The sequence below is a fragment of the Marmota monax genome, unplaced genomic scaffold (genome assembly GCF_021218885.2).
Source record: "Marmota monax isolate L192 unplaced genomic scaffold, Marmota_monax_Labrador192_F-V1.1 WCK01_AAM20220418_F8-fsc00074, whole genome shotgun sequence".
In the NCBI taxonomy this organism is placed as follows: Eukaryota; Metazoa; Chordata; class Mammalia; order Rodentia; family Sciuridae; genus Marmota; species Marmota monax.
Genome location: NW_026694232.1, coordinates 7187472 through 7213799, shown reverse-complemented (window position 1 = coordinate 7213799; position 26328 = coordinate 7187472). Strand labels below are relative to the sequence as shown.

Here is a 26328-nt window from a genome sequence, read left to right as displayed (position 1 = left end):
ATTCAGTGAAGATGTTTTTAAAAGAATGTCAATTAACTTTAAATGGAAGCTGCCTCCCCTTAAAACTGCTGCCAGGAACAAAGAAAACAATTGGTGCTTGTTTCACCCACTCTGTGTCCCTATCTTTTCTGAAGGAAGAAGCAAACAAGAGAATGTAAGGCATTTCAAAAGAAACACAGTAATCCCAAAGAACAGAGTAAAATAGGAACAGGTGCGGAATGCAAGACAAATAAATGTCCAAAATATTGAAAATTTATATTCATACCATTCAGAAAATTCTAATTTTCAACAAATTCTACTACTTTAATCTTCTAGACCAGTCACCTCATTAGTAAATTATGCTGTAATTCATTCTATATTAACAACATAATAAGGTTAAATTTTCATAGTTATAAAATAGGGATAGGAAATGCTGTTGAAACCTTTAAAAAGTCTTATTTCTAAGACTATGTATTTCACTAAGTGAGGAAAGGCAAGTGTACAAAGAAATAAACATTTTCTGTACAGTTTTGTCTTTACTGATAGTGTTTAATCCCTTTTAAAATTCCAACTATCCAGAATGGGAACTAACAATCTTAAGCGGTTTTCCAAAGAGTTTCTACAACCACTAACTTAAAATGTTAGAATTTACATTATTTGGAAAAACACATGAAAGAATTTGTTTTTGGAAAGAATGCAAAAACTGGTTTGAAAGGGGTTTATTTGTGATGCACACAATTTCTTCATGGTGAATACACATGTGATTCTCTATACAGGAGAAATGGAATTATGTTTGAAACAAACAATTTGTGGCTACTAAAAATTATGACTACAGAAAATAAATCAACACTGTAAAACTAAGTAAATACTATTAATTTCACTAGTTAGTAGGTGTAAAGGAAAAGGCAGCACACTACAATAAAACCAAAAATATAACATGCATTCCTCAATGAGGAATAGGACACAGGTATTTTTCTCTTTTGTATTTTTTTTTAACTGTGGGTATTAAATTTCCCACAAAAATGAGGTTCTGAATCCAGTATAGTAAGCAGGCACCATGCAAAATCTGCCCAGTTTTGCCTATCAATCTTAATTACAACCTACAAAATAGTGCCTGGGATGGTAAGACCCATCTCAAGTATGAAGAACACATCAAGTTAACAAACTAATGGTTTTCTCAACAGTATTTCTGTGTAAAAAGATTAAGATACAACATTAGTTCAATTAGACTGGTTACTAAACATTTACATTGAGAGGTAAAAATGTACTTTCTTAAAGACTAGTAGTCTCATTAGTTGAATACAATTTATGCAGTGCAAATTTTCTATATGCACACGTGTACACATGTAAATATGTTTAGAATGCAGACACAGGACATTTTTTTTCATGCTTATGACCTGACGTCAACAGGTCCACTCATGTTACCTGGCTGTCTATCTTCTGCCTGACCCCTGAAACGACGCCTGCGGCTACGATTGCGTCGCTGGGGTTTTTTTTCACTATCATCTGCAATTGCAAAATTTACCATGAACTATTCTGACAAAAAAAAAAGCAAACAAAAAAAGTATTTCTTTCCTTATTTAAAGAAGGGGAAGAGAAAATTTTAATTAAACATCAAAGATAGAACAATATTGACAGGATAAACATTATACAGTTCAAAGCAACCCAAGGAGACTGAAGACGGGATTATCCCCTGGAAATTAAAAAAAAAGTTTTGACACCTAATAAAATTAACCCTTGAACTTAAATTACCATCATTTAAAGTTCTCCACTGCAACAGGGGGTTTAGTATTTACCAATATTAATCACATTTTAGCCCTTAAAAAATTAATTATGATTCTTGATATATAAACCCTTACTAGTGCCATTTATAATAATTTTAAGAAGACAAGCTGAGGGCTGGGGATGTGGCTCAAGCGGTAGCGCGCTCGCCTGTCATGCGTGCGGCCCGGGTTCGATCCTCAGCACCACATACAAACAAAGATGTTGTGTCCGCCGAGAACTAAAAAAATAAATAAATATTTTTTAAAAAAAAAAAAAAAAAAAAAAAAAGAAGACAAGCTGAAAGTTTGACTTTGATTTTGGTTTGGAAACCGTAGGAGCAGTTGGAATACTTGTATTGACTTAATGGCATCAAAGGGCACTTTAATAATAAAGCTCCCAGTTTCAAATACCTATGACAAATCTGAGAACTAGATACACAAAACAGACTAAAAGCTATATAGCTTGTTTGAAACTCTAGAAAAAGTCATTTAAGAATTGCATATTTTTCAAAAAAATGTGTTAACAATTATTTTACAATTTTATATATGTATGTATATATACATATTTATATATTTATATCTTTTCCCTAAATGCTTACATACCTAGCCCATTTTCATTAACTGAAGCTGTATCAGATTCAGTCATTCCATCCATCAGAACAGCATCTTCATCAGTCCTTCGTCTACGAGACCGCCTACGACGGTTAGTACTGTGATGAGATTCGCTGGCATCAGTGTCTGCAGTTTGATCTGATTCTGTATTATCAAGTAAGCTGTATGGATTGCTGTCTGGATCTTTGAGCACTATATTCATGTCAGAGGCAAGAAATATTTGTTTAAGAGGGCTGCAGTTATGAATGTTTTGATCTACAACAACTAAAGGTAAATAAACTTCAATATCCCCCAATAAAAAACATACTGTCTTCAAATAAAATGTTTTCAGTATCACTGTTTTACCTGGAAGATAACAAGGATGATTAAATAAGAAAAGATTTAAATGAAGATGAAAATTATAAAGCAGAAGTGAGCAGACAGCTTCCTAATATTTCCTCTGACTTTTTAAAAATTGCACATGTATATATAGAAACAAGATTCAACCAACCCGAGATCAAAAATAAGTGGAAAACACTTTTGTCTATACACCAGTATATAATGTATAGACTCTTTTTCCATCACTATTCCCTAAATACAGCAAAATAACTATTCAAATATCATTTACATTGTATCAGATATTACAGATTACCTAAAGATCACTTAATTATGTGGGAAGATGTGCTTTGGTTATATGCACTTTCCCATGTTGTATTATACAATGGGCCTGATCATCCAGATTTTTATTTGTAGGAGAGATCCAAAAAATCTATCCCTCACAGTACTTAGAGATGACTATATTGAGATATAGTGTTATTCTGCCAATTCTGACATTGACATTCTAAGGTAATCCTACCCCTTGAGAAATAAAAATGAAATAAAATACAAATTCAGCTAATATACATTACTTCTGAGAGCTCTTATACCATTTATGGACTTCCTTTGATGTCATGTTAATGCATATATATAAATAACATTCAGCACCTGTACTTCATGATGTAACAAGAATCTATTAAATACAAACTAATCAAAACAAGTCCACACAAAACATCAAATTAAGGTTGAAATTCTAACAAGTTATGGAAACAAATGTTGACTTATATTCTAACTCTAGGAATGAAACAAGAAGGTGGTGTGAGAGTGGAAAAGTTAAAACTTTGAAGATATAATTCAAAAGAAAATTACCCATCTTACCTATGAGCATTTACTGCCTCCAACAAGCAAATTATAGAAGAAATTCACCTAAGTCATGATTTTTCCTAAGCTTCCTTTCATAACAGCTAAGGAGCATCCTTGCAAAAGACACTAAAGCTTATCTACTAACTATAAACACTAGGTAAAGTGCATTTATTTTACAATTTGGCTTACAATAATTTTAAAGCACCTGGTAACAGTGCACAATGTATTAAAATATAAAAACTATCTTCCTGAAAGCCTATAAAACTAAAGTTAGGGTTCAATGAAGATTACAGTGGAATCAGAAAGAACCTGGAACAGCTGCCATAATTTTGTTACTAATTTGTTCTAGTTTTTATAATTTGTAAGCATACTTAACATATACTGAATGTATATACACATTTCTTCCATAATAAAATACTACATAAGCTTAATAGATACAACATTTAAAAAATATTTACTTAAACGGCTATACAAATATACTAATTATCCTTGAAATAACCTAGTCCACATATCCCTGGCAAATCTTTTCTCCAACCCAATCTGCTCATAAAGAACATTATTGGCAACACCTCTACTCCATAAAACTTTTAAAAGCATTAAATTTTTTTTGAGTAAAAAGTTGTTTTATACACCTCAATCTTTAGTCATCTATGCACTCCTCGTCACAACTCAGTTTCTCAAAATAGAACTGATGTCACAATTTTGCTGTTTCCAAAACAGTACATATTATACCAGAGAATGCTTTTCAGTTAGTTTTCAATATTAAAATATACAGAAGTATTTATAATTCTGTCCATCAGAATTTTCTGGATCTGGCAAACAATTAAATAACTCAAAACACCTACAGAAAACAAGAAAAACATTCCAATTACACACTCTGCCACCCAGCTAGCAATAAACATCTAACCCCAAAAAAGGAAAGTCAGTCCAACTGAAAAGTTATGACCTGAGTACTTTAAGTAAACCTTCACTGAAAAATACTCTACAGGACCTTTCTGCTATATGGTCTACTATTTTCCATAAGACAGTGAGTAGAAACAAATTTCCAAGAATGTGTGGCCCTGGGAAATAAATTGGCTTTTGTAGGATTATATAGTTTACAAAGAATGGATGTGGACAAAGTATATCTGACATAGTATATAAAAGACTACCAGAACTGATGGAGGATTTGCCACCACGTGGTCCACCACGACCTCGACCCCCTGAAACACTTCTGCCTCTTCCTCCTGGGCGTCTCCTGCTGTCACGCTGATGTCTGCTCTCCCGATCATCCTCTCCTGCCAATGACCAATCGCTCAGCTCATCTTTACGCTCGGATTCTGTTTCAGAGGGGTTAGACAGCTCAGAATTTGTACCTTGGGAAAGAAAAGTACACAAACCATTTGAGAATTCTTTATTTGAAGGGAGAAAAAAGATTCAATTTTTTTCAAAACTGTTCCCTACAAAGTATCATTTAAATAAGCACAGTAATTGTCTGATTCAAAGAAAGCCAACTGCATGTGATGTTTATTAATTAATGACATTTATACTTTACTAATAGCATAATATGGACTAGTCAAGACAAATTATAAAATGAATTGTTTTGATGTATAAAAACAGCTAATAGAACAATTTAGAAAAAACACATTATTAAAATATACTTAAGGACTGGGGTTGTGGCTCAGTGGTAGAACACTTGCCTAGCATGTATGAGACACTGGGTTCAATCCTCAGCACCATGTAAATAAATTAAGATACTATGTCCATTTACAACAAAATATTTTTAAATATATATACATATATATATGAACAGTGTTAAAGTTTCTGCCCATTGAGGTTTTACTAACCTAAATTGCTGGAAATATATTTTTCAGTGACTGTACATAAGTAATACCATGTTTTAGTACCATCTCAAATTAGAATGAGGTATCTTTTTAAAAAAAAAATCACTAAATAAATTTTAAGGTTTATGAAAAGATAGCTCTCAACAACCAATGTAACCAAAGACACGAACAGTGAGATGGAAATTCATGATTTTAAAAGTTTACCAACAGTTTATTTAATGGTGACCTTCAAACTGCAAAAATTTCTACACTATCATTATCATCATACTGAAATTAAATAATCAGATATAGACTCTACTGCTACAATACTCATTCACAATTTTCTCTGTGGGTGTGCGCGCACAATTTGTTGGGAATTGAACAAGGGATGCTTTATCACTGAGCTATATCATCAATCCTTTTTATTAATTTTTATGGTCTTGTGAAGTTGCTTAGGGCCTAAGTTGATGAAGCTACCCAACTTGCCAGGCTCCTACCTGGACCTCCTGAGTTACTGGGATTACAGGCATGCAACACCATGCCCACCCATTTCCATTCTTTTGTAGTTCTGACATGCCACATTCTTCTTCGCATATATCCAAATCTGTCTCCTTCAGAGACTAGGTCAATTTCTAGCTTCAGACCAATTTAACTGAAAACACTCTCTTCCTTACTCTTATTTCCATAGAAACACTGTGTATTAATCATGCATTGTGTCAAGAGTAGTTCTCTACTTTCCTTTGCCTTCACCCCAAAATTACTTTAAAGCTAGTCTACATAAAAGGTAGAACTCCATCTTTTATTTCTAAATGGCCCAAAAAGCTTAAGTAAATTTTTTCATGCCTCTGAAGTTCATTTGCTCAACTCGCAAGTAAGATTTCACAAAGTACCTTAATGCTGCTTGAAATTTCTAGTCATTTGATAATAAAAGCAAAACACGAGAGCACTTTAGACACAAAAAGTAACAAGGGACAGTGAATGAAAAATAAAGTTTAATAATAAGTCTACCACTTTCTTTCTGCTTTAAAGATAACTCAGCAATGCTTCCCTTTTCTCTTCATGTACTATTAAAATATGGGTATAACTGGTCAATTATAGAAGACTGGGTTAAAAGTTATTAGCTGAAATTACACTTTAGGAAAAAAAATACATCAAGTTTCTATTATTTGCTCTCAAGTCTTTCTCTGTAATGAGAATCTCATGAAAGAAAATGAATCTCCCTTAACACTTATAGAAAATAGGTGGAGAACCAGATGGAAGGAAAAAAACATTTAAGGATGTCATCAATGTTGGAAATGAAGTCAAGTTACCATTTCAGGAATAGTGAAAAAAGCCTAAAGTATATAAACCTCAAATTTATTTATAAATCTATATATTGTCTGAAAATATTACCTAAATTTGAAGGGAAAAAATAACATTCTTATTTATGAAGCCCAGGGTCACAAGCAAGGAGTTTTTTTCCTTAAATTTAACCTAAAATCTAAGTATTAATTTCAGTAGGTACAAACTGAGGTCAAAAAGGCTACATGGCTAGTGCTCAGCTTTATTCATATTTAAACACTCAAAAGCTATGATTGGACTTTGCAAATATGACAAAGTAAGGACCACAAGAGAGAAGGCTGTCTAGGATTGGGGAAAAAGCTTTAAAAATAAAGAACCTTTCTAGCTTGAAAGAAAAATGGTAGCTTTAGAATTCTCCATAATTATTATGATGTGTGAGTGTGGGGGCTGCAATGATGAGGAAATGAACTAAGGGGTACCTTACCCCTGCACTACATCCCCAGATCTTTTTATTTATTATTTTGAGAAAAGATATAACAAGTTGCTTACGTTTCTGCTAAGTTGCTGAGACTGTGTCAAACTTGCGATTATAAGGCTGGCTGGCTTTGAACTTGAGATTTTACTGGTTAATGTTTTTTTTACATGCAGGAAGAATGGCCAAAAATTAAGAAATAGGGGTGGTCTCTAGAAGTTGGAAATGTTAAAGGAACAGATTCCTTCCTAGAGCCTCCAAAAAGGAATATAACCCAGCTGTCACTTAAAAATTTTAATGTTAGCCCAGAAGAACTAGGTCAGATTTCTGAAAGTGTATTTTAAGATAATAAACTTGTATTGTTAAAACCACTAAGTATACAATAAATTACTGCAGTAGCAACAGGAAATAAATAACACTGTTAGAATCACTACAATCATTCCAACCTCTCTGTTTTATAAAATTATAAATCATGATTTTTTTAAAAAAAGGTTTTTGACACCGCTCCAATTTCTAGTGATTTCAACAAATAAACACAACTTCTTGCCTCTAACCACATTTGAAGTCAGACTTCCCCCTTCTAAAACTCCTTTAACAAACAACAAAAAAACACCTTATCAAAGTGCTCCGCATCCATCACTTCATGGTTTTAAGTGCTAAACTAAAAACACTACATTTCATCAAATCCAAGATGTCATCTATTAAAAGATATATTTTGTGCCACTAAAACAGAAAGTGATCAATTTCGATGTCATTCAAGGTAAGGCACCTAATAACTTCAGTGATGCCACACTAACAATTTTTCTTATAGACTCAACAAATATTATGAATTAAAAATCAATAAATATTCAAGAATATCTGGCTTTTACTCCTCAAGCTAACTCAATTTCAATAGCTATTTCAAGAAATACAATGTTACGAGTTTTGTAAAGATTCAGAAGACTGCCATCTGCTGTAGAATTTGCATAGCTTTCTCCAATTCATAAATAATCTACTTTCCAAAAGAACATTTTACTAATGAGGGAATGCTCATCAATAAACCTCTCACAGAGACTAATAAATTTCTTCAATGAAGTCATCATACTCATGATCCAAAAAGCTAAAATGATATATATCCATGTTAGTAATTTATATTTCAAAAATCAATCAGAATATATGCAATTCTATGTAATTATTTATATTATTTTTCATATTAAGCATGCTTTCAGGTATACAGTAATCATTTCCAATGCCCAGTTGTTTGCATGTTAAAACAATTCCACACTTTACTGAAATTTTGTTTTTTAAGTTTTCAATGAGGCTTTACCAAAATAAAATACATCAGGAAATCAAAGCACAGACATATAAGGATATGATGCTAAAGTGAACAAATAAAACTTTTTAACTTTCCGATTCTACACAAATGAAACAGTGTAAGTTCAATATGACCCTAGCATCATTATATTCTTTAAACATGAAATTTAAATTTGCAATGTGCACAATGAAAATTTGTACTTATTGATATTTTCCATAAATTCCTGGTATTTTGAAAAACGTTTATAAAATATTTCTCACAACAAGAAGAGCACAGAGAATGGAGAAGAGAGAAAAGAAAGAAAACTGGGTTGGGGAGGAGGAGAGAGGAGAATCAGGTAACTGCTAAGATCCAAGTCCAAATGAAGAAAAATGGAACAACTCCAAAGCTGAAGAAGAATAAATGAAAATTTAGGATTAGAGAATTGTTAACTATTACCACTCCACTGGCCCCTTTCTGCTTAGATTAGGCCCCATCCTCAAAATGAAATACATTTTATAAAAATATTAATTATGCTCATTTAAACAAAGACTTCATTTTAATAAAATGTTATAAAACTATTTCCACATGCAAAATATTTATATTCAAATCTGCCAAATAAAATCAATGGAGGGAGGGGGGAGGAAGGTGGGGAGAAAGACAGAAAGACACACAGATCGACCGTGTGCACACACAAACACATGCATATTTGTCCGTCTCTGGGGGTGGGAGATATAGTGGGATTGACCAGGGTCTCAAACATGCTAGGCAAGTATTCTACCACTAAGCCACACCCAAGTTTTTTGTTTGGTGGAGACAACTGCCCTGGTTGGCCTCGAAATTGAGATCCTCCAGTCTCAGACTCTAGAGTTATTGAGATTGCAGGTGTTCATCACCACACCTGACACTGAATTATATTCTAAAAGCTATTAGATTTATTATATGCCATCTTGGTCTAGTAATTAGAATATTTTCATTTTTACTTGGAGGATTGGTTGGCAAAAGAGGATTCCTAGCACTAAGTTTTTGGTGGGAAATTAAACCGTACTAGGGAAATATTAGGAAACAGTTTGATATGTATTCATCTAAGTATTTAAAAATCAGGAAAAATAAAATAAAAATCAGGATTATAAACTACCACCTTAAAAATATGCTTCATTTTATTACATAACTGCTTGGAACTACATACCTTTTGCTATCATTAATATAAAGTATACTGTAACTATTAAGACATATACCTCAGAACTACATTTCATCCTCAAAAACCAAGTTAAGAGTGATGAACTAACTAATTATAAACAAAATGTGTTGGAGCACCTAAATTAGAATAGAAATACAAAAATAAAAAATGCTTTTTACCATAACCGGAGGTGTAATTAGGGCCCCGACGACCTCTGCCTCTTCCACTATAAGACCTAGAACCTTGTACAGAAGAGACGGTACTTTCATCAGTGGCATATCCTTTCTCTTTTTCAGGCCCTCTGGTGGAAGAAGGTCTGAAACCCATACCAATCTGTCGAAGCTGTTCATCAATCTGTAGGCGTTCCATTCTTAGCTGCTCTACTTCCTATAATCAAAACAAAGGGACAAGTCTTCTTATATATATATAGTTTTGTCTTCTTAAAGCCTAGAGCTAGAACTGTGTCCTCTACCAAAGAATCTGTGACCTTAACCAATTATTTGATAAATCAGTATTATGTTCATAGTAAACACAATTAACAAGGTCATCTGCTAATTTCCTTCAAACATTTACTGACTGTCTATACTAAGACCAACCACACTGCTATTCTAAAGGAAGATATGAAACTCTTTCCCCTCCGGTGGGAAGATGGATATTGACAAGTGTTAAACTTGCTTATATAATAAATAGCTATTAGACAATATTACCAGATATTGTGCTTGTGTACTTAAAATATTACTAAATGAATGGAATTATTATTTACAAAGTTACTTTCCTATCAAAGTAGTAACACACGAGTCAGGACCTAGGGTGGACTAGCAAGACTTGATCATTCAGAAACTGAAGTTACTGCAGAATGTAAACGCAAAATATCTAGCAAGATAAAGTTCTTGCAGAAGAGCGCACAGGCGCCCACACGCTGTCTCTTTCTCTCTAATGATGTCTATGAGGATAGTATAGCTGATTTCAAAGTTACCAAGGAAGCCTACCTTCATTTCTGATTCTATACTCTATTTGCATATATAAAATTAAAAACAAAATGATCCAATATAAAGCATGCAGATGCATAAAGTGACAAGTTCTTATAAACATTAGAAGTGACCATTTCTTAAAAAAATAAGCAAAGACTAATGTTTTGAACAACCAATAAAATAAATAAATAAATAAATAAATAAGCAAGCAAAGAAATTTAAAAGCTCAGAAGAGGGAAAGCAATGCACATAAAGCCATTTTATTATGGAGAAGGTATTTTTATTCTTAAATTCTCATGTAACAAAAACTGAGCAACACTAATGGTGAATTAAAAACATCTAAAGACTTGAAACAGTATAAAGAAATAGAAAACGTTTAATGTGCAGATGTTATATTTGTTTACAGTAAAGACACATTTGCATACTAAATGCAGCAAGGATATATATAAAAATATAATATGAGCAAATATACAAACCTTGAGATAAGCAATATGATATTCTAAAAGGACTTGTACATTTCCAATGCTTTCTTTAGTGCCAACAAATACAAATGGAACCATACCCTGTTAAAAAAAAATAAAAAGGAAAAAAAATATCCTCAGTATGTAATATTTAAAGAAAATCTGAATTTTTCAAAGAAAAACAATTTCTTCAACTTTTCAAAAACACACAGCAATTTACATCCATCTACTAAATGTCAACATTTGTGGGTACCATGGCAAAAAAAAAAATCATAATTTGAAATATTCAAGATTTTCAACACCTTGTTATTTTGTTATAATTCAGCATGTATGTGCTAAGAATTTAAGAAATCACTTTTTAAAAAATCATGTCAGGTTCTGAGTTCTAATTTAATCTGATTTTCTAACTATCCCTTTTATATTAAGCTAAATATCTGACATCAATCTGACCATGAACTTTCACACCAGACAGAGAATGAATGTAAGCATAAAATGTTTATAAAGTAGCTGGATGGGGTGGCATATTCATGTAATCCCAGCTACTTGGAAACTGAAAAAAACAGGATACCAAATTCATGGCCAGTCTGAGCAAATTTATGAGACCATTTCAAAATAAAACATAAAAAGGACTGAGGGTATCTGGGCTCAGTGGTCCCAGCCTGTAATCCCAGCAGCTCGGGAGGCGGAAGGCGGAGGCAAGAGAATCTCAAATACAAACCCAGCTTCAGTAAATAAGCAACTCGGCAAGACCACATCTCTAAAAAAGGACTGAAGATGTAACTCAAGGGTAGAAGTCCTTGGGTTCAATCTCAATCTCTCTCCCTATTTCTTTCTCTTTTTGGTGGCTGGGTTAATGGGGGACTGAACTTAGTTACAGACACTCAACCACTGAGTCCCACTCCCAGCCCTATTTTGTGTTTTATTTAAAGACAGGGTCTCACTGAGTTGCTTAGTGCCTCACTTTTGCTGAGGCTGGCTTTGAACTCAAGATCCTCCTATGTCCACCTCCAGAGAAGCTGGGATTATAAACGTGCAACATAGGCCCCTGGGTTTAATCTCCAATACAAAAAACAAATAAAACACACTGGTTGAAAATTGTAAAAGTGTTATAATGATTACTCATATGACTTTTAAAATCCACTGATAGTCAGAATCAGAGGCAAACAAGCACTATAGTAGATAAAACTATTGGGACGTTAAGGAAAGGGGATCCAAAATTCAAAGGCAGACTTTCTCTGTGGGATCCGAAGCAATTTAGCAAGACCCTATATCAAAAAATAAACAAACAGATATAAAAGTGATAAGGATGTGGCTAAGTAGTTAAACACTCCTGGAATAAATACCAGATTAAAAAAAAAAGAAAGAAAGAAAAAGGAGACAGACAAAACTAAGTAGAGTTTTGTATTTGTTCATTAATGCAAAATTGATCTCAGGGCTATTTTACCAGTGAGCTACATTCTCAGTCTTTTTTTTTTTTTTTAAACTTTTATTTCTTGACAATATCTCACTAAACTGTATAGGATGCTATTTGGGTGGGTAGGATAACAATAAGGTGGGGTTTTTTTGTTGTTGTTGTTTTTAATTGCTGCTGGGATTGAACTCAGAGAATACTCCCATCCAAAAGATGCTCCACCACCAAGGCACTGGGAATATTATAGGGATATGCCTCTGTCCCTATCATTGAAAGATATTTGTGGGAGTGATGCTGAACCTTACATGATGTACAGTATGAAAATGAGTTTAAAAATTTGACCAACTTGTCCCTAATAGCATGTGCTCAGATAAGCTCTTCAGGTATCAGCATATTACAGGAAGGGATTCCTGACATTAAGAATGTATAACTTAGGGCTGGGGTGGTAGCTCAGTTCTTGCTTTGCATGCATGAGGCACTGAGTTAGATCCTCAGCACCACATAAAAATAAATAAAGATATTGTGTCCATGTACAATTAAAAAAATTATTTAGGAAAAAAAAGAATATATTACCTACAGAGTGTAAATACTTACACAATGTATAAACAAAGAAATTACTATTAAAAACAGGTTCTTTTATCAACCACTGAATTAATTCCTTTCTATTTTGCACTTTCCAGGATGTCAAAATTGGAATAAAAAATCTTTTTCACTTTAAATAAATAAATAAATAGCAGCTGGGCATGATGGTGGTGCATGCCTATAATCCCCGTGGCTCAATGAGGCAGGAGGATCATTGAGTTTAAAGTGAGCCTCAGCAACCTGGAAGGCTCTAAGCAATTCAGCAAGACCCTGTGCTTCTAAATAATACAAAAAAGGGCTGAGGATGTGGCTCAGTGGTTGATGGACACTGGGTTCAATACCTGATACCAAAAAACACAACAAGAAAGAGTCTGACAGACACACATGCCTGTAATTCTAGTAGCTCAGGAGGCTAAGACAGGAGAATTCAAAGTTCACAGCCAGTCTCTGCAACAGTGAGGCGCTACGCAACTCCATGAGACCCTGTCCCTAAATAAAATACAAAAAGGGACTGGGAATTTGGCTTATTGGCAGATTAGACTCAGTGTCCCTGAGTCTAATCCCTGGTAAGAGGGGAAAAAAAAGATACTTAATCCCAGATATTAAACTGAACCCAAGGACTAACCCAGGCTTTTGTTTATGAGGCTGAATTTCAGAACAGAAAGATTTTTTAAAATAACAGAGAAGAGAAATAAATTTGGGGATTAAAAACTTTCTTCTTAAAAAAAAAAAAATGCACTTAACTGGGCATGGTAATCCCAAATCCTGGTAATCCCTCAGCAATTTGGACAAAAAATCCTGGTGAGACTGTCTCAAAAATTAAAGCGGGGGAGAGCTAGGTATATAGCTTATTTCTAAAGCACCCCTGAGTTCAATCCCTATTACCAAAAAGAAATAAAAAATATATTAAATGCCCAATTATACCAATAAGCATTATTACTATGGTATATAAGCAGGGGACAAGTAGGGCTTCACAGTAAACTAGTTATAAACTGAGTCTCCAGTTTAAAAACGTTAACTTATAAAATGGTTATCCCCATAACAACATTCAAATTTCATTTTAAAAATAACAATGTTGTATATCATATATTTCCTCCTTCTCCTAAAAATATCAGAAGGCTAGAGTGCTAGACAGATAGTAACTCATTGGCAGCATGCTTGCCTGGCATGCATAAATTCTCTGAAATTCCCACAATTTTTTTAAAAAGCCATATTGTTAACTAGGTATGTAGTTCAGTGATAAAGGACTTGCCTAACACCTAGAAAGCCCAGGGTTCAATTCCCAGGATTGCAAAAATTTTTAAAGAATATATAAAAACATCAGAAGTTACAAATCATGCATTCCAACACCATAACCAGGCTGGATCTTAGCACCATAAGCTTCTAATACAAAAAGGCATTTCCTCATCCATACCTATTTTATACATCCCAACTGTTTAATCATGTACAATGATTAACTGTAATCCCAGCAACACGGGAGAATGAGGCAGGAATATCCCAAGTTCAAGGCCAGCAACTTAGTGAGACCCTGTCTCAAAGATAAAAAAATAAAAAGGACTGGGGATGTAGCTCAATGGTAAAGGTCCCCTGGATTCAATCCCCAGTACTAATTGGACAGATTCTATCCAACAGTTAACAACCACCCCAAATAGTACTCTATTGTGTAAAACTAAGAAGCTATAAGCGTATTCTTTCTGGGAAATAATTTTGGAGAAAATCCTTAGTTTATATTCAGGGATACCAAGGCTTAAGTCAAGTGTATAAGTTTGGCCATTGAATCTACAAATATGAAGTAATGTACAAAAGAGTCAACAACAATTGTGGGAAAAAATCACCATGTGAGAAGACAGATGGAAAAAGAAATTTCAGAAAGATGGTATCAGAATTAATAACAACATAAAAGCATGAAAAATTCAATTAAAAATGATGAACACTTTCAGGTTCTACAAAAAGAACAAGGAGAATGTGACCAAAAATTCCTTTACAACAGACTGTTTTGTTGAGAATCAAATTCTATAACTTTGCACCCTAAGAATAAAAAAGAGGGCTGAGGATGTGGCTTAGTGGTAGACTGCTTGCCTCCCTTATGTAAAGACTCCAGGTTCAATCCCTAGCACCAACAAAAAAACGAACAAAACAATAAAAAACATAAAACTTAATATGATCCAACTAAAATGTTTGTATTAATAAATGGCTTAAAAAAAAAAGTATTGGGCTGGGGTTGTGGCTCAGGGATAAAGCACTTGCCTAGCATGTGTGAGGCACTAGGTTTGATTCTCAGCACCACATATAAATTAATGAAATAAAGGTCCATCAAAAACTAAAAAAAAATTTAAAAAAAAAATAGTATTGACAAACCCAAGGCTCATATAATCAGTGATGTAACTAGAGTTAAGTAGCTCAACAGATGTAACTTGTTTCCATAATGATTTTCAAAATATAACATGCTAAGTCATCCAAGAAAAGAACATGAATACAACTGTACTTACATCTTCTCTAGGTAGTTTATTTTCATTATCTCCTTCAATTCTCACCCGAACCACACCAGATTTGTCCACTATTTCTTGAATAACTTTGCCATTTTTTCCAATTACCTTTCCTTTAGTAAGACAAAACAAATACAAGTTAAAAAACATTTGATATCCATTTAACATCAGCCCAAGTAACATCTAACTTGCTATCAAATTTTCACCAACAAGATCCATCTTTCTACCTTCAACTAACTCACCTACAGACTACCAACAAATTTTATCCTCGCTCTGAAATTTCTTTCTCTTCAGTATGCCAATGCATTTTAACTGAGATTGACAATGCTGGTCATGCGTAAGCAATTTTCAGACTTTTTAAAATAATATCATTTTTCACTCTCAAAAATATCAATCAACTCTAACCCATTTCAAAACTTACATAAAAGCAAAGAGAAAACTATTTTAATTTGGCATTAAGCATATTAGTTTGTTCAAAACTATCAAATTATGAAATTTTGCCTTTATTTTTAAGGTTCTGTTTGTCCACAACATAGCTGCCTCGAATATCGCTTTAAAATGAACATTCTCTTCCATAAAATATTCACATTTAACAAGTACTACATTTTAAATCGAGTACTTCATAGTTTTTATATAAAAATACATAACATGTATACAATATTCCTGCTACCTTGCTAGGTATGAAATATAGTAAAATGACATAAAATTCAAATTATTTACCTTTTCCATAGTTGACTTATCATTATCAGTCTGTCAACCAGCAATTATTGAACATACAATAATGACATGAGAAACACAAAGGGGGATGTGAAGACTCCTTCCCCAAGAACTTACTATCTAGTTATAAAGATTAACACAAAAAAATAATAATAATAATAACAAAGCAACACCAGGTAGTACTACCTAGTAAAAAGTAAATATTTTGGTAACCTTCACTATATGGAACAGATGTATATCCCATATAAAGTTAAGAGCAACCCCATATTTTTTAATCAAGTGCACATCCCCATTTATATTTTTTAACAATTTATTTTCACAAAAAATCTTAGCTGCATTTTGGTAGAAAGAAGTTAAAATGTTAAGTTTTCCCACTGCATCCTTGAAAGAACAATTTCCACTGAAGAACCAATGAGGAACAATGAAAACAAACTGGTCAACACAGGAAAAGCTTAACTATAATGGATTTTCTCGCTCTTTTCCCTACTCTTAACTTTCTTCCCTGTAACCCTAAAATTAAAAGCAGCAGCAACAGAATAAAAAAAAGTGAGAGAGAGAGAGAGAGAGGGAATAGGATAGGGAATTCACATGATATAAGTCTTCAGAGAAGCCCTAGCAGCAGCACATAAAAGCAACCTTCATGTTAACACAGTGAGGCTCAAGCAGCAACTTCATCCTTGACCCTGCTAAAAATAAGCCAATTATCTATTCGAAAAAAAAAAAAAAAAAAAAAAAAACAGGTTAAAAGAACATTATCCCTCCCCCCAGAATCACAGTCTTTGTTCTTCCTTCTTATGAATTATACCAGTGGTGAGTAAACATCCATCATTCTTCTGGGGTCCTTGGCAGGGACCTACCTGCAAGTTTTATATAGTCCCACCAGAGACTGACAATATTTTAAATGATCATTTCCATAATATAATTCCAGAGCAAATTGACAAACTGAAGCAGACCTGTAGTATAAATTGAGCATTGAATATAAATGTTCAAAGGGATAGAGTAAAGTGATTAAAGGAAGGCTTCTAAGAAGTAAAGGGCTTTCGGTCCAATATGGACACAGTATTTTGTTTTGATTTAGGAACTGGGGGTAGGGGGAGTCAAATTCTAGAATTCTGAGAACCTAAATGGGTAAAGGAATCCTCTCTGGAACTTATCCACCAAGTGGTCCTCAATCTCGTTTATCAATCAGTCCTCTTTTTCTATTTACTTGGACAAAGAATGCACTATTTTTTTTTTCAAAGAATGCACTGTTTTTTCAAGACTGTTTCACCCATGAAATACTTGAGGGAACGATAGTAGTATTATACATGACAACCAACAGAAATTTTTAAACTATTCTTCAGTGTTTCACCAACGGAAACAAATGCAAATCCCCATTTGCACTTCCTGTGAAGGAAGTTGTAATTAATATGTATGTCCTTAAGAGAACACAATCCATACATAAATGGAGCTAACCAAGACAGGATAGGGGAAGAAAACAGAGACATAATAAACTAACGTAACTTCACTGATATATGAATAAAGAAAAGAATTAGAGCATCACAAATATATCCCATTTCCTTATTTTTGAAATACTAGGAATTTATATTCATAATTACCAATACCACAAACTTTATTGGACCAAGACTATCTCAGAATTGAACTGGGGGGAAAAAAACTGATTCCCTTTCCCAACCCCTACCATTAATTTGTTTTTACAAATGAGAAAACCTTACTATAGTTAAATCATCATGTCTTACAAAGAAGCTATCATAATGTTAGCACCCAAAAAATACCAATAATTTCATGATTTAGTGTGATTTAAATGACTAAAAAAGTACTTAAGTTTTTCAAAAGCAGTTTGCAAGGGTGATTTCATTCAACAATTATCATTTGATAACATTTTGTATCAATATTTATTAAAATTATACAAAGTTCTTCAAGCTTTTATTCAATTTTAGTATCTCATCTCTCCAGCTTTTCAGTCTTTATTAACCACTGATACTCCAAGAATTGCTTAAGCAGAGCTTATCAAGTGGCATTATGACATACCTATTTCAAATGTTTGACATTAAGCAGAATTAAGAATCTTCTTACATAACTAATTGTTGAAACAAAAAACAAATTCTATGTTATAAACTATTTTTCTGCAGTATATTGGTTCTTGAGTAAGTATAATGGACAAAAATAACATTTAAGAATGAAAGTGTTTTAATATTCTTACTATTTTTGATTGTACTACAGAAATTAACAAAACAACTAGAGCTAAGAAATTCCTAATGACTGGAGTCATGTAAACAGAGCACAAAAGGCTAAAACTAATTAGTTATGCTCAAAAGTATAGAGACAATGAAGAAATAAAACATTTCCTTACCACTAAATTATTCCACATTATGTTGGTGCTTCATTTTACATTATTTAGGAAAATCCCTAAGTACTTAACACATAACCAAATCCATCCCATTTGCCATAAAATGGCACTTAAAAAGACATAGCGAAGACAAATGACATTATTAATCACAGCCATTAACTAACTTCCCCCTGAACTACACTGCTAATTTATCCATAACTTTAAACCCAAATATTTTGTCACCTTAACTTATAAACCATGGGTAAAATGATTTTCATTAAAGGTGATAAGTCCTTAACAGTGAAACCTCCCTTCATATTATCATCACCTTCTTTCTCTCCTGTCCATGACTCAACATATGCCTTTAACATAACTTATTTTTAAATTCAGGACCTACTGTGAATAAGTTTATTACTCTATTCTTATTCCACAGTTACTTTTTTCTTCTGTACTAAACAAAAAAATCAGTCGCAACCAATTCTCAAAAAGTAATGTAACCATTCTGGTGCACATATGAATGATAAAAACACATAAAATCAAGAATAGGAAAGAGCCCCAAGGATGAACAGAAAAACTATTAATGACAAACTGTTAACAAAAATTGTGGGAACTATTATCAGGTCACACTGTAGAGAAAAAAGACATTTTTACTTTTTAACATTTGACAATGACAAGAAACAATCAATCAATAATTAAATAAATTTTGCTATCTAGTTATTCCACATTGCTATAAGTAGAATAATGTAATCAGACTACAAGAATGATTTCAATTAATTCACTATAAGTAATATTTAACTTTTTAACATTTATTAGAAGTACCTACCAACAAGATTCCTAGGAACCTGAATAAAATCCTCCACAAATTCCAAGAAACCTCTAGCCTTTTTAACAGCATCAGCACTCTAAATGTGGGAAAAATAAAGTTTTGTTAGGGTCTTGAAGCAGCACATAATCCTAAACAAAAATAAGACAAAAAGAAAATTCTGAATTTTGCTGTACTAAGAGATTCTGGTGAGGCCAGTGAAGTGTGTAAGTAATTTACACAAAGTACTTAAAAAAAAAAAAAAACCCGATATACTACTAAAACCTAAAAAGGCCAGGCATTTCTAAGGTCCCATTTTACATGCTGACAATATTAACAATACTTCTATTGTGCAGCTACTAAGCAGCCAAATTTTAACCCAATCCTAAACATACTCACATGATGCATTTCTCCAGGTGTGTGTTTAAAATAATAATGTTTTAATTTTTCTAAGACTCTCTATTTTTGGTTTAGGCTCAACATTAGAAATAATCTTAATGCAGGTATGATGCACACCTGTAATCCTTGTGACTGGGAAGGCTGGAGGCAGCAGAATGACAAGGTCAAGGCCAGACTAGTCAACTTATTCAGACCCTGCGCCTCAATATTTAAAGAGATGTAACTCAGTGGCACAGAGCACCACTGGGTTCAATCCCTAGTACCAGGAACAGGGAGGGTATGTGATTTTAAAAGTTTTTGGAGAGACACATTTTTAGAAGTACCCAATAATAAGATTACAAAACCATCTAAGTTTTTAATGGTGTAATTTTAATAAACTGGAAGGGAAGATGTCTTTAAGAGATTTCACACATTTCAATAAAAGTTACTTCCTCCTTGTCTGGGAATACTAGGAATTGAATCCAGGAGCTTTACCACTGGACTACATGCAAAGCCTCTTCATTTTTTTGAGATAGCAAGGTTATAAACAACTTAATGAGATTCTAAGTTACTAAAACTGGCCTCAAACTTGTAATCCTGCCTCACCCTCCTAAATCCCTAGAATTACAGGTATGCACCTCTATTTTTTGTAGTTACTTCCTCTTTTAATATTTGTTTTTTAATGACCACAGCTCAAATGTATTGTGTGCTCACTCCACCATCAACTATATGCAGTGAGACATAGTGGTGCACATCTACAATCCCATTTACAAGAGACCCTGACACAAAATTAAAAATAAAACTGACTCAAAATGTGGCTTAGGGGTTAAGCCACTTGGATTCAATCCCTGATACCAAACACAATAATAAAATAAAATAAACCATATGAAGCCAGGCATAGTGGGACACACTGGGTAATCCAGGTGACTCAGGAAACTGAGGCAGGATTCCAAGTTCAAGACCAGCCTCAGCAGTTTACCCAAACCCTATTTCAAAATAAAAAGGGCTAGGACGTAGTTCTGTGGTTAAGTGCCACTGGGTTCAATTCCTAGTACCAAAACAAAATTAAACATTAAAAAAAAAAAACAAAAAAAAAAACCCCACACACACTTAATTCTTTAAAAAAAAAACAGGAATGTAGCACAGTGGTAGAGTGCTTAACTAGCACTGAAGGTCCTGGGCTCAATTCCCAGCAGCACCAAAATAAATTACAAAGGTAAATAGCATTATATATCATCATCATCATCATTTTATAGAGAGACACTTATTCGAGGAACTTAAGTGACTTGTCTTAAGCCCATTCTAAATGGTAAAGACAGGATTCGAACCCACAGAGTATGGCTCTAAAGCCTATCTTCTTAATGACTATGTCACACTATTCATTTTCAAAGATTTCAGAAATAAAAATGAAGCATCTTGTCAGAATTATACAAAATGAGCTGAAATGAAAGGCTTGAAATTTCATCAATTAATAAAATCCATTTACTCAAATTTTAAAGATAATCTCACTGTGAGATACTGGTTTTGATTCTATTAGGTACATATTTTTAAATATCTACTAATTTCTATCCTTTTAAATGTCACAGTTAACAAGTGACAAATTACTATCCAAATTCAAGTTATATAATGATATTTGTATCATATGCTATTTACTATTACCAGTGCCTGACATACAGAAAGCGCTGAAAACAGTATTTGAATGTCTGAGCTAGGGAAACAACTCAATGGTAATGTGCTTGCCTAAGACACACAAGGCCCTGGGCTTGATTCCAAGCACCTCCCCAAAAGAAATTTTTTTATTTTTTGATAAATTATTTGTAATGAGCATAAAAAAGAAACTGAAAAGCAGTTAAGGAAAACCTGAAAATGCTACTCATTTATTATCCAATAAATCTTATAAAATCAACTTCTATTTTTTAAAAAATATTTTTAGTTGTAGATAAACAGAATAACTTCCTTTTATGTGGTGCTGGGGATCAAACCCTATGCCTCACAATTCTTGGCAAGCCCCCTCAATTCACCTTCTTAAATAATGATTACTATAGTAATTGCTTCTAAATGCATAAATTTAACCTTAAAAAGTGCTTTGACAAATGAAAAGTACAGATAAAATATAATTAAACAGGGCTAAAGTTGTGGCTCAGTGGTAGAGCACTTGCCTGGCATATGTGAGACACTGGGTTTGATTCTCAGCACCACATACAAATAAATAAATAATAAAAGGCCCATCAACAACTTATTTATATAAACAATAGGTTTGTTAATATGCTGTAAAGTAAAAGCTCAGGCAGGAAGAGATAACTTACTTCTCCATAGATTCTAAATGTTCCAGTATCTTCATCTAGTTCAATGGCGGTAACTCCAGGAACCTTCCTAGCTTGTTGTATATTACTACCATGTGTACCTATTGCCAGTCCCATTAAATCTTCTCTCACAACAAATTCTTCATGAAATGCTGCTGCAAGTTGTTTCGTGCACTAGTAAAAACAAAAAAATTAGAATTTCTTACAAGAAATCAAACACAAAACAGTTTTTATACACTCAGGCTCACAGCATTATTCAAAATAATCAGGAGGGTGGAAAACAACCAAAAAATGGATAAACAAAATGTACATAAAATGTACATAAAATACAGTACCTTTTAACCTTAAAAGAAATGAAATTCCGACATACACAAGGATGAACTTTAACATTACTTTGATAAGTGAAATAAGTCAAGTTCAAGGACAGCCTCAGCAAATTAGCCAAGCCGTTAAGTTACTTAGTGAGATCTGTATTTAAAAAAAAAAAACCACTAAACAAAAAATAAATAGACTGAAAGGAAGGAGGGAAGAAGATGGTTTGGTTGGTTATAAGAGCCTAGAGAGAAAATTAAGGCCAAATTTCAATTGCTTAAAAGAAACTCATTTGGTGTCACAAAAAATGGAAGCAAAAACATGTTTTGACTAGACTATTTGTACACTATTTATTTATTTATAGTACCAGAAACTCAAGCCAGGTGCACTTTACCACTGAGCTACATCCCCAACACCTTCTATTACTCAATTTGAGTCAGGGTCCCACTAAGTTGTTGAGATTAGCCTCCAACTTTATTACTGGGTTCAATCCCGAGTGTGTGTGTGTGTGGGGGGGGGGGGGGGTTGTAATGTTTGTGTGTACAAGTGTTCAGAGGTGGGAAGGGTGAGGGAAAGGGGAAGAGCAAGAATAGTAGTGAAAAAAATGAGAAAAGAAAGAATCTTGAGATAGCGCAGACACAACAGGCTTAATATTAATAAATTACATGCCTATGGGGAAGGAGGATACTGCATGTAATGTAATTTCCCTCACCTAATCCTCATATCCTACATGAGTTATGAAACTGATCTAAGTTACTCAACAAGTGTGTCATGACTGACAGGGAAAGGGTAGTTTAAAAGAAAAAAAAAAGTAGTAGGGGTAAAGACAGAGCAGAGAACTAGCAATACAGTAATTCAGCAACCCTAGTTTAGTCTCTAAGCTCTTTTGACAACTAGTATCTCAGCCACAACAAAATAATCAAGAGGCATTTAGCAAAAGAAAGTTTGATAAAATAGAAGAGTCCTTCTTCTATGACCTCCAGATATTAGCCATAAAACAGGCCACAGAAGGTGAAAAGCATACTTATAAAAATAAAGGTACACAAAAATAAACATACTTCTACTTTATAAACAATAGTGAAAAATTTATTTTCTTTTTTATTAATTTTTTTATTTATGTGATAGCAGAATGCATTACAATTATTACACAAATAAAGCACAATTTTTCCTATCTCAGGTTGTATACAAAGTATATTCACACCAATTCATGTCTTTATACATATGCTTTGGATAATAATATCCATCACATTCCGCCATCATTACTAACCCCACAAGCCCCCCTCCCTTCCCATCCTATCCCCTCTGCCTATCTAGAGTTCCTCCATTCCTCCCATGCTCCCCCTCCCTCCTCCACTATGAATCAGAAACTCACTTACTTCTAAATGCTTAGTGGCCTCTTCATTTCTGGACATTAGCATCAACTTTGTACGAATACTTCGCAGATGCATGTCACTTAAAATATTTACTCTCTTCACAGTTGCTTCACTGGCGGACTATAAACAAATTAATCACTCAAAAGTTTAATTGTTTTTCAAGATAACACAAACACAAATCTATACATACTATCTTCTTTAATTTCATCTATTACACTTTTGACACTCCTTCCTCCCCTAAGTTAGGTAACACCCCCCTTTTCTTAAATAATCTTACTTTCCTTTCTAAATTATCTGCTATCAGAGTAAGTTTGGGTAGGAGGGAAATCCAGAATATAACACACATTAAAAATTTTACAATTTTAAAAATGTCATATTATCAATTTTTTTGTTTCCCTGACACCAGAAAAGATCAAAAGGAATTAACACTTTACAGCTGCCAAAATTCTTACACTGTTTTAATAAATTCACTATACATGTTTACCTTAAGCTTTTATTTTCAAAATATCTAATTAATAAGATCTATGCAAGTCATTAATTAGCTACCTTAAAATATGTTATTATCTTACCAGTATCATTAGCTGCGTGGTTTCTGGATGGTAAAAAATTCTGCATGCTCCTACTGCTTTTTTAAAATCTTTATGTGCATTTTCGTTAGCACACCTAGAGAGAAATTAATTCAGATATTATGATTTCAATAATAGATTAAATTTAGGGAAGGGTTATAATGCAAACTTAATATTTCATTTTGACATCTCCCATTAAAATCTTGTTTATTAAAAAGGCTTCCCATCAGAAGGTTTTGACTGAGGAAAAAAAAAATACTGTTCTGCAGAAAAAAAAAAAAAAACCCTCACAAAGCAGTCCAATAGTAAAATTACTCACGCCTCTCTCAAATCCTCAGGAACATCAACTGTGCACTTGAAGAACGTATTTTTTTTGACAGTTTTATTCTGATTGACAGGCCGAAGACGTTCAAATGTCACTATTTCATTGTAAGTGGCATCACAAGCAGCATATTCAATGACATAAAACTAAAAGACATCAAAATACTTTAAAAATCCCTTCTGAACAAAAATAATGAACTTTAAATGAAATTATAATTACCTTGCTCAGCTTAACCTCCTTCTAGCATAAATACTAAGCCCATTTTAGTTGTATCAATCTAATTTGCCTTAACTAGATTATAAATTTTTACAAATAAGAACTTTGGTGTTCTTTACAGGCTTGAGGTGTGCCTCTGGAAAGCAGCTTTGGTGTTTCCCAACACAGAACACAAACAAAAAATTAACTGTCTAATGAATTTTTGAAATGTCAGATGAACTATTTTTAAGGTAGGCTTTTAGGCATAAAACTGAATGCTGGAGGGCTGGGGTTGTGGCTCAGTGGTAGAGCAATTGCCTAGCACGTGTGAGGCCCTGGGTTTAATCCTCAGCACCACATAAAAATAAATAAAATAAAGGTACTGTATGCACCTACAACCAAAAAAATTAATATTAAAAAAATTGAATGCTAGAATAAAATTTATAGAAATCAAGAGCTGAGATTTTTTTCTTGAAAACAATCAAGAAACAAGTGTCAACATCACTTACTTCTCCTTTCATCATCCGAACTTTAGCCAACCACCATCCACATGGTTCTTGGTCATTTGCTCTTGAATATACCTGAGAAGTATAGTGGGGGAAATGTGTTTATCCATTCATCCCAAAAGATTTCAACATTATAAAATGGCTTGTTATATATTGCAAATACTAAAACAAAGAAAATGTCATCGAAATTGGTATACTAAATGAACTTTAAAAAAGTATTAAGTACACTTAAATTTTGCTTCAAAAATAAGCCTGAATACTTTTTTGGGTAATCTGGTTTCTTGGACTTACTAAATATAAACATTACTTTAAAGAAATGCTTCTTACAAGGTAGAAAGAAAATTACAGGTCCTACAGTCTGTGTCACCATTATTCATCAAAACGAAAAGCTGTTTTCAAAAATGATAAACCCCATTTTAAATATATTTACACGTGACATTTAGATCCTTTGAACCCAAGCCAAACATATTAAAATGATTGAGCTGAAATACAAAAAATTACTCTTTTAGTCCACTTAGCCAACTATACAGATATTATATTCTTTATAAATGTTAAATGTTAACATCAGCAGTTTTGGTATTGTGGGGTTTTTTTGGTTATTTTTGGTTGTGTGTGCGTGTGTGTGTGTGTGCGCACGTGCGCACACGCCGCATCTTCGTGTGCACAGACATTTTCTGTTTATTGTTTTGGTTTTTTAACAGTAATAGGATTGAAAGCAGTCCCACCCAGCAACATTGCCTGTTATTCTTATAAACAACATACAATAGAAATATCTCTTCTGCCAATCAGTAGCTTATCATTCTCCTTATGATACAGAACCTTGCATGATGTATTTTCAATATACACAAGTGGTTGGCTGGAAAGAAACAACAAAGCAGTGTGCCACAAATATCTTGATTACAGGACCTAGGACTGCCTATGCAGAAGTCGTTAGGGGAAGTCTACAAATGGTATCAATACCCAAACATGCAAATAAACCTTATGGAAAGCCTGAAATCCTATCAACATCATTTTAAAAATAGTTTAAGTAGTGGGAATAATGGCACAGTAAATGAATTAAGACAAAACCTAATCATGATCAGTTGGGTGTGGTG

The 26328-nt window shown here is 33.3% G+C and overlaps 1 protein-coding gene across 5 annotated transcripts in view; it reads right to left on the bottom strand.

The window, feature by feature from the left end:
* The window catches only part of Fxr1 (FMR1 autosomal homolog 1), a 69133-nt gene that overhangs the window by 3921 nt on the left and 38884 nt on the right, over window positions 1-26328 (bottom strand). For 2 of the 5 annotated variants that reach the window (XM_046466827.2, XM_046466831.2), the window contains exons 4-14: window positions 25238-25309; window positions 24531-24679; window positions 24215-24308; window positions 23649-23765; window positions 21964-22134; window positions 19301-19379; window positions 15435-15544; window positions 10968-11054; window positions 9700-9907; window positions 4664-4867; window positions 2346-2546 (exon numbers count right to left, since the gene is read on the bottom strand). In XM_046466827.2, the coding sequence (XP_046322783.1) occupies window positions 2346-2546; window positions 4664-4867; window positions 9700-9907; window positions 10968-11054; window positions 15435-15544; window positions 19301-19379; window positions 21964-22134; window positions 23649-23765; window positions 24215-24308; window positions 24531-24679; window positions 25238-25309 (1492 nt within the window). Of the gene's footprint in view, window positions 1-1404; window positions 1486-2345; window positions 2547-4663; window positions 4868-9699; window positions 9908-10967; window positions 11055-15434; window positions 15545-19300; window positions 19380-21963; window positions 22135-23648; window positions 23766-24214; window positions 24309-24530; window positions 24680-25237; window positions 25310-26328 lie in introns of all 5 variants that reach the window. The other 3 variants (XM_046466829.2, XM_046466826.2, XM_046466830.2) reach the window with 3 other exon arrangements.